Genomic DNA, 8499 nt, shown 5'->3' with positions numbered 1-8499 from the left:
AATTAATTCTCCTCATTTTTAGTTTTAAGAATTATAGAGCGTGACATATCGCGTCAGTATAATTCATTCTGTCTGTAACTGACATACGAGTGGTATCCGGGCAAATCTTTAAATACTAGCGGCTGTTTCCCGCGGGGGCATTACATCCTTTTCTCGTTATTTCGAGGCGTTATTTATGCGACGCCAGAAAGGAAAAACACAGCTCGTCTCGCCATATATAAAGCTCGCTTAATACGACATTGTCGAGATACAGTGGTGATGTGCTGCGAGCTCGCAAAATGCGCTCAACGCCTAAATAAGAGATACCCATAAATAAAGTTCACAGGCGTGGATGTAAATGAGCGACGTCTTCCCCTATTTTGTTTTCCCCCCCGAACAAATTTTTCTTTTCCAGTCGTAATATTAACCTGACATGATGAAATAAAACATTTTTTTATCTTTATATTACAAGAATCCTAAAAAAAAGTATAATATATACAAATTAAATTTTGAAACGTTGTTATGGTGATATATATTTGAAGACTTTATAACTGCATAATGCGAGAAACGGCTTGTAAAGTCCCTTTACATATGAAAAAAATTATATCAGATAATTATAAAGTCATATGTAAGCAATTATTTTGTATGCGAAAATACATTATTTCCATGAAATTTTCCACTACCCCTATAAATGTTCCCTGTGTGGTCTCAATTGAGGTCTTCCCATATGTTTCTAATATCCTAACTAGACAGGGAAAGTAGAAAAGTATAATTAAAATTAGCCTAGATAAGACCAAACTAATGTTCAACAGTTATTGCATGCCTGATAGCATGTCGTTTGATGATAAACCAGTACAAGTAGTAAATAATTATTTATATTTACGTCAAATAATTGACATGTCCGGCAGTAAAGATGAAGAGATAAAGAGACGTGCGAAATTAGAATGGAGTGCATTTGGACGAATGAATACCGTATTTTTTTAATCAAAAATGCCACTCTGCCTGAAGAAAAAGATCTTCGATCAATGCGTTTTGCCAGTGATAACGTATGGATGCGAAACTTGGACATTGAACGCCAAGATGCTACCCAAAGTCCAATGCACTCAAAGAAGTATGGAACGCCATATGCTTGGCAAAGCGAGGAAAGATAGGAAATGGAATACGTGGGTGAGAAGTATGACAAGGGTAATGGTTATAGTTTATAGTTAAGAGATTGAAATGGCAATGGGCGGGTCACGTGGTTAGAAGAATCGACGAAAAGTGGACAAAAGAAATACTAGAATGGTACCCAAGAGAATGCAAAAGGGTAAACGGAAAACCAGAGAAGATGGGTAGACGAAATAAGAAAAATGTGTGGTGTGAGATGGATGACGCTGCGCAAAACAGAGACGAGTGGAAGCGTGTTGGAGAGGCCTTCATCCAGCAGTGTATGGTGAGCAGCTGTAGATGATGATTGGTACTTACTGTTCAAACTTGTTCATTAGCACACAAACCGTTAATATTAATGAGACACTTCTAATGTCATAAAATGTTCTTAATCTTATATCGATTATAGACCAATTACTTTGCAGAAGCAAAAATCCATAAAATAAAAAGAAAATGTAAAACAATTGAAAACCAAAAAAATTATGATATTTTTTTAAATACTTAAGGCACTTTCGCTTCACCTTGCATTACTTATTACATTTTATTATGTACTTAATAAAAAGGCTATAGATTCGAAATCGAAGTCAGTCATAGAATCATGATCATTTAATTTTTCATAGTTGTTAAAATCCTATGAGAATGAGTCATCAATACCAAATGTGATAAATTATGAGTCAAAATTTTACCGATTCGATGAGAAAAATTCAATACTGTATTTTTAAAATCACAGTACAAGTTGGATTAATTGTAAATTAGTCAGTCGTATTTTTTTAAACTACCATACCCCTGCTTAGAGAAGACATCACCAACTATATGCAAATATCAGAAAACCTCCACAGAAATGATATACAAAAATTACATATAAAATTCAAATCTAATTTCACTTATAAATTAAAATATAATACATATATCAACTTTACAATGACAAATTTGTTATATTTTGAATATCATCCACTAAGCCCTCTCCGAGTAAGTGGAATCCTTCTAATATGGAATCAATGTCAGTTACAATTCCACTCTTACCATTGTTGGATATTGGCTTACGGCCATTTATATGAGATGTCTAAAAATACAAAGATAAATTAGCTTTCATCAAAATGTAAACTTTGCCTTAAGAATGTGGAACAGAAACAAACTTTAAATTCCTTGGACTCCATTGCAGATGGATTCCAAAGAACACCAATCTCACTTCCTCCAAATGTGTCGTGGAAAAATAGCGCAAATTCGCCGTAGCTAGACTGAAAATGAAAAAATCAATAATAATATGAACAAAGGTAAAATAACATAATTTTTAAATGTGAAACTAACCCTTAAATTATCGAGATAAATTTGAACCGGATTGAAGTCTAGAACAGGCATTAATTCGTTGTCAGTTTTTTTATATAAATTAATTTTTTCAGGAACGTTATTGGTTAAACTTTTTTGTATAGTCCAATGTCTAAGTGGATTCAAATTATTTCTTATATGGATTATAGCATCGAAACCTTCCAAATTTGGAGTAAATAATGCCTATAAAAAAACAAAATAATTTTTTTAAATATATGTACATATACATTTCAAACGTTAATAATATCGTTACTTTGGCAAACTAGATACTCACATTTACATTATTAGATAACTCAAATGTTGATTTACTGATAACTTCTAACGCTTCTATAGCAAGAATTTGTAACCTGGCCAATATTTTAAATGATGGAGCATATCTACTATATGAACTATTTTTTTTACTTTCGTAAGGTGTAACAATGTAGAGTGCTGGTAGAGTTGTTCTCGAGGTTGAGAAATTGGTTTCAATTTCTAAAATTTCTTCTTCTAAAATATGATACAGTGGTTAAATACCATTTTCATTAAACGAAATTGAACTCTATGGGTAGAATACAATGACAACATACTTTCCAGGTCATTGTTAAAATTCAACAATATCATCTGCGTGTTCCAATCCACCGAAGCCAACATGTTTATGACTCTCCAAAGCCCAACTTGAGGTTGTATTGGAACTTCATAAGGTTCCGGATTCATAAACACGCTAGCCACAAGCATGTCAATACAAATATCTGGAAAATGATACTCATCTATCAACTGCGAACGAATCCATCGTTTAACAAGACATGTTGCCGGTCCAAAACATTGATGTTGGTGATACAATCTGAAATGACCGATAAAATACATAAATTCTGTCCATTAATCAATAATTCACTAAAAGAAATTGTATATACCCGTTCAGAGCTACCCTAATTCTAGGCAGAGTCATTAATTTATATTCAACATCTAAACTTTCTTCGGTATGGCGATATTTCGTCACACCCTCTTTATCGACAGTCTTCATCATTAAAGATATTTCTTTTTGGTGTGAAATTTCGAGCCTGAATATAAATCCGTCTTTTAATACATCTATATAGTCACGATGAGGATAAACAGTTAATGAACACTGATGTCTTAAAGCTTCGGATACTTGAATGTAAAATGCTGTCTTCAAGCACTTCAAAGCTTCCAAATCTTCTGGCCATTTCCCACTATGTGCTATAAATACAAAACATTCAGTCTTTTATTAAACAAAAATTGCCTATTCAACTATGTATACTTCTCAAAATCAAAATTCTATTGAATTTGTAGTACGAACTCAATATGAAAGAAAAATCCGTATCTAAAGATTACAAAATTCTTACTCATTTGAATAACGACTTTCAGGGCTGGCGTAAATAATGAACAGAACAATTTAGTACGTCGTATCCGTTTACCAGGAGCACCTTTTACTTCTGTAGGCATAAGTCGATATTTTCCAACACAAGTGAAGTTATCCGAATTGAGAGGTGCATATGCTAAAGGTGGAGTTGGATCAGTGTAACTAAAGACAGGCGAAATACCTACAATTTCATAAAACACATACATAAATACAATTGAAACATGGACTGCAAAAATGATTTTACAATATGTTTCTAACCCTGAACGGAAGTAATTTCTAAAGGCATGTCAGTGAGCGATCTAAGATTTTTTGAAAGTTCGTTCAGAGCAGAACCCACTTTCAAAACTGCTTCCTCTCCAGTACCAAAATCAAAATTGGCAGGTTGAAACCGATGATTGTGTAGAAAAGTTTCAAATTGGTCAGCTAAATAAAACATCTTCTCTTCGATGCCTACAAAAATTTGTAAAAATTAATTGGAACAATATTTTTACTATACATATATAAGTATATATGTATGTACATATATGTTTTACTAACCAAGTTTAACCTGCATTAGATAAAAAATTATTTTTTTCACAATAAGCCGCTTAGCAGCCATTGTGGCGGTTGTTTCCCAAACACAAGCTTCAGATATGGTTCCATCTTGAAATCTTCTCAATTCAGATTTTGATCCCCAAAATTCTCTATAAATTCACAAATATACTACAATCAAAACACACGACATATGCATATACATATATATTAACATGATCAAAATACAAAATACCTAAAACGCTCAGCTTCTGGTAAATTTGCTTCAGGGCCTATATCTACAGCATTGAATGCATGATCTGGGTTTAATTTAAGTCCAAACACTAATGGTTTCTTCAAAGGATTCATCTTCTTTAGCTTAGCATTCACAGGCCAACTAAGTTCATCAGAAGATAAACATTTTGGAGTTATTAAAAACACTCTTTCTTTTAGACCCTTGCGTAAGAGATCACAAATATATTTCTGAACTAATGGAAAAGTGTCTGGTCCGCAATCGAGTTTAGTCTTCTCATCCACATTTTCCAACACCATACTTACCAATTTAGCAGTACTTTCAATTCTACAAGGAATTCATAATTAAAAGCATTTAAATTTAATAAAATGATAATACATTTCAAATATGTACATATATGTAGGTTTACCTTAATATGTGATCGTATTTTAAAAACAAATCAACTGGTGTCATAAATAGTGATTGGAAGCTATTTATGTTTTGATTGTCCAAAAAGTTAACAGCCAACTGACTTTCATGTTTCAATGCATTGTACGTTTCCAAGTTTACGTGAGAACACAAATTGTTGAATCCAGAGACGTCAACAAATACAACAGAGAAATGAGCATGAAATTCCTCAAGTACCGGACATGGAGTAGTCTGTTCTGACGTACAAAGTGATATGCCTTGTTTGTCCCATTCACTTACAGCTGAAAAATATTTCATTAATGACGAAAACAGACAGAATTGTATGTTAGTTTGATATGAAAAATCGATTTTACCTAGTGCAGACCAAACGTTCCGAATGACTTGATAGCTACTCATTGCATCGTTGATCCTTTTAATTTTCATCAAATGCATTACAAACATTGTCATAATGAATCCTGAAAATGTGTAAATACGTCTCTGCTTCAACCAAATCTTCAATAAAACAATTCCTTGCTTTATATTTTCACACTTAGAAATAGTTTCTTTCAACAATGCGTTATTCATATCATATGTTAAATCAATTAAAATAGCATTGTTATACATCGGAGTAGGCGACGTTAAACTATTTTCATTTTCGGCATTTTTGAAGCGCCAATCCTCTCGTACATTATTTCGAGACGGTGAAAATCTACTAAATTTAAAGATTCCTTCTTCGACACACAAATGCAATGTCACATTTATATGTTTGCCAGATTTGCATACTGGAATAAATGTTAAAACTGGTTTTGCATTTGATTCATTCATCAATTTATATTTGATATCTTCAACCAGTGCAGATTTTTGTAATATTGATGCCAATTGTGCCAAATACAAAGCTCTTTTACGGTGATATCTTTCATTCAAATAATCATCTTTGCAAAACATTGATTTGGGCATTTTAACCATCAGGTCAATGTTCAAAGAAGGGCCTAAATTGCAACTGAACGACTGTGAACCTATGATCGTAGCAGGACCACATTTTTCAAATTTATAAAAACCCTTGGTAGTGAGTGGCTTTTGTAATATAGGGATTTCAATGTTCAATTCGGAAAGCCACGACTGATTAGACAGTTCATAATTATCTCCATCTTCCAAATTTTCACAGAAATCGTTGAATTTAGATAACCATTTGTTAAACTTTTTAATGTATTTAGGATTTACAGTGATTTCTTTAAACACCTCTTCGATTTGAAGTCTAAAGAAATTGGAGCTGAATAAATTCTCTGTCTCGCGCAACCTGTTGAGCTCTTCGGATGTCGGTTGTTTGGTCAATCTACTTGGTTTAAGCTTTTTACGGTTAAAGTCGACCTTCAACGATATCTTGCGTTTTTTCCCTACACCAACAGCCGTTCCATTTCTCACCGTCTGTTCTTCTTCAATAACGCTATTGTCTGATCCACTCTCTTCATCCTTCTTCTACAAATTTCAAATATAATTTTCAAATCAATTAATGTCAATATACAAAATCATATAAAAATGCGGAACACTCGTGACTAAACATAACCTCCACACAACTCGCATTAGAATACATATAATTAGCATAAAACTTACATTTTTCGTTCTTCGGTAAGGTTTTTTCATCAATTTCATTTTGAAATGTACTTGTTTCAACGCTAATATTAAGAGAAGCTTCGAGTTTTTGATATCATCGAAATGTCAAAATGCGGTAGCTTCTCCAAACGCCAAAAGCACATGGGGAAATATAACAATAAAACTCACGGCCATTACCAAACTATCTTTCCGCCACCGAAACCGGTCTCCGTCACGAGCCCGAATGTGAAACGCCCGAAAACGCAAATATCGGAAGGCAAAGATCGAAAATCGAAAGATCTTAAGTCGAAAGATAAAAAAAAAGGGTGCATGGTAAACGGTACATACTCACTTAATTTGCGCGAGCAAGATACAACAAGAACAAGAGGAACAGGCTTTTCCTCCCGTATTAATGTGTGCGCGCAGAATACGGGAGGAAAAGCCTGTTCCTCTTTTTCCTGTTTTATCCTGCTCGTGCAAATTAAGTGAGTATGTACCGTTTATCATGCACCCTTTTTTCTATCTTTCGACTTAAGATCTTTCGATTTTTGATCTTTGCCTTCCGATATTTGCGTTTTCGGGCGTTTCACATTCGGGCCCGTGAGGTAGACCCCACCGAAACATATGGTTCGGTGATTACAAATCAAATGTGAACCGGTCACAGGACAGCCGGTCGCTCTAGATCGGTCACACGTGATCACCCGTCACACTAAAACTGGTCACGAGAAAACTGGTCGCACCCTAAAACTGGTCACAAGAAAACTGGTCACACCCAAAAATTAAAAATTGGTTGAAATTCGGCTCATTCTCATTGTCCCCGTGATGTTTACTAAAACTATGCCAAATTATCCTAAACTGACCGCGGCGCAAGAAACTAAAAATTTTGGGCTTTGGCTTTCAAACACGTCAGCTTCCAATCTATAGCTAGTCAATTTGGATGCAACAAGACATCAGTGCTCAAATATATCAAGATGAAATCAAATCCTACACCTGCAGAACGAAAAAAACGTCCAGGAAGACCGAAAAAGACCACATTTGCTGAAGATCAACTTTTGAAGAGTTCCTGTCTTCAGAACGCTTCAAAACTACCGTGTATATCAGATCGGAGTTTATAGCGGCTAGTGGTTCTGAGTGTCTGATATAAGTCTAGAAACAACGTGAATGGGGTTTTTTTGCAAGAAGACCAACAACAAATCCATTTTTCACCAAAAAAATGAGCCTACAGCGTCTGGAATGGGCCAAAAAATATGAAAATTGGTCTGTAGGAATCTCGTCATCGTCATCGTCATCGAAACATTCGAGAATATTCCACAACAACAAACCACATTCCGCGCAGAACTCGCACACGTGCACTTCTTGGAATCAATCGCCAGTTCCTTCCAGAATGTTCCACCCCTCACACTCGAGTGGAACGAAGCCCAGACGACGAACACCTGCAGCCATTATATTAAACTCAAGTGGAATGGTGCCAAATCCAACTCAAGCGGAACGGTGCCAAATCCTTCGAGAATGTTCCACCCCTCACACTCGAGCGGAACGAAACCCAGACGACGCACACCTGCAGCCATTATATTAAACTCAAGCGGAACGCCCCTACCAGTCGAGCGGAACCAAAACGGTCGAAACACGCCACCACCATTAAACTACATCGAGCGGAACGGCGCCAATCGTTCCAGAAAATTCTACCCCTCGACAAAAGCAAATTCCTCGCTTACGCATCAACAACAACCACCATCGGTCAGGTGATTCCAGAAACACTATAAAAGGAGGTACAACCCAAACAACGCCAGTTGACCCACAGCAGCAAGCGTCGACACACAGCAGCAGACCAGAGACCTTATGAACATAGCCGAACAACGAGCCAGCAACACACTGCCGCATCCAGAGACCTTCTGAACATAAACGAATGCCGAGCCAGCGACACTCTACCATATCCAGAGACCGCTGAACG

General features: G+C 35.6%; 1 protein-coding gene across 1 annotated transcript; it reads right to left on the bottom strand.

Moving 5' to 3' along the window:
* Nucleotides 1-1981: 1981 nt before the first annotated feature.
* Mat89Ba (nucleolar protein 6 Mat89Ba) lies at nucleotides 1982-6735 on the bottom strand. The gene is made up of 13 exons (XM_077429222.1): nucleotides 6570-6735; nucleotides 5333-6434; nucleotides 4981-5260; nucleotides 4575-4898; nucleotides 4346-4491; nucleotides 4067-4258; nucleotides 3792-3989; nucleotides 3342-3645; nucleotides 3018-3271; nucleotides 2726-2937; nucleotides 2434-2634; nucleotides 2262-2363; nucleotides 1982-2188 (listed from the first exon to the last, which is right to left on the bottom strand). Exons 1-13 carry the CDS (start codon nucleotides 6606-6608, stop codon nucleotides 2042-2044), a joined length of 3501 nt encoding a protein of 1166 aa, XP_077285348.1. The 5' UTR covers nucleotides 6609-6735; the 3' UTR covers nucleotides 1982-2041.
* Between the last annotated feature and the right edge of the window lie 1764 nt (nucleotides 6736-8499).

Source organism: Arctopsyche grandis, chromosome 4 (genome assembly GCF_051622035.1).
Source record: "Arctopsyche grandis isolate Sample6627 chromosome 4, ASM5162203v2, whole genome shotgun sequence".
Lineage (NCBI taxonomy): Eukaryota > Metazoa > Arthropoda > Insecta > Trichoptera > Hydropsychidae > Arctopsyche > Arctopsyche grandis.
The sequence above is the reverse complement of the archived record's forward strand: the minus strand, read 5'-3'. Positions and strand labels throughout refer to the sequence as shown.

Bases quoted from the DNA above. Each gene is read 5' to 3' on its own strand.
- Mat89Ba (XM_077429222.1), bottom strand. From the start codon at position 6,608: ATGAAATTGATGAAAAAACCTTACCGAAGAACGAAAAAT. The intron at 6,435-6,569 runs GTAAGTTTTATG...TGAAATTTGTAG, and splicing joins CTTACCGAAGAACGAAAAAT to AAGAAGGATGAAGAGAGTGG. The intron at 3,990-4,066 runs GTTAGAAACATA...ATGAAATTGTAG, and splicing joins AGAAATTACTTCCGTTCAGG to GTATTTCGCCTGTCTTTAGT.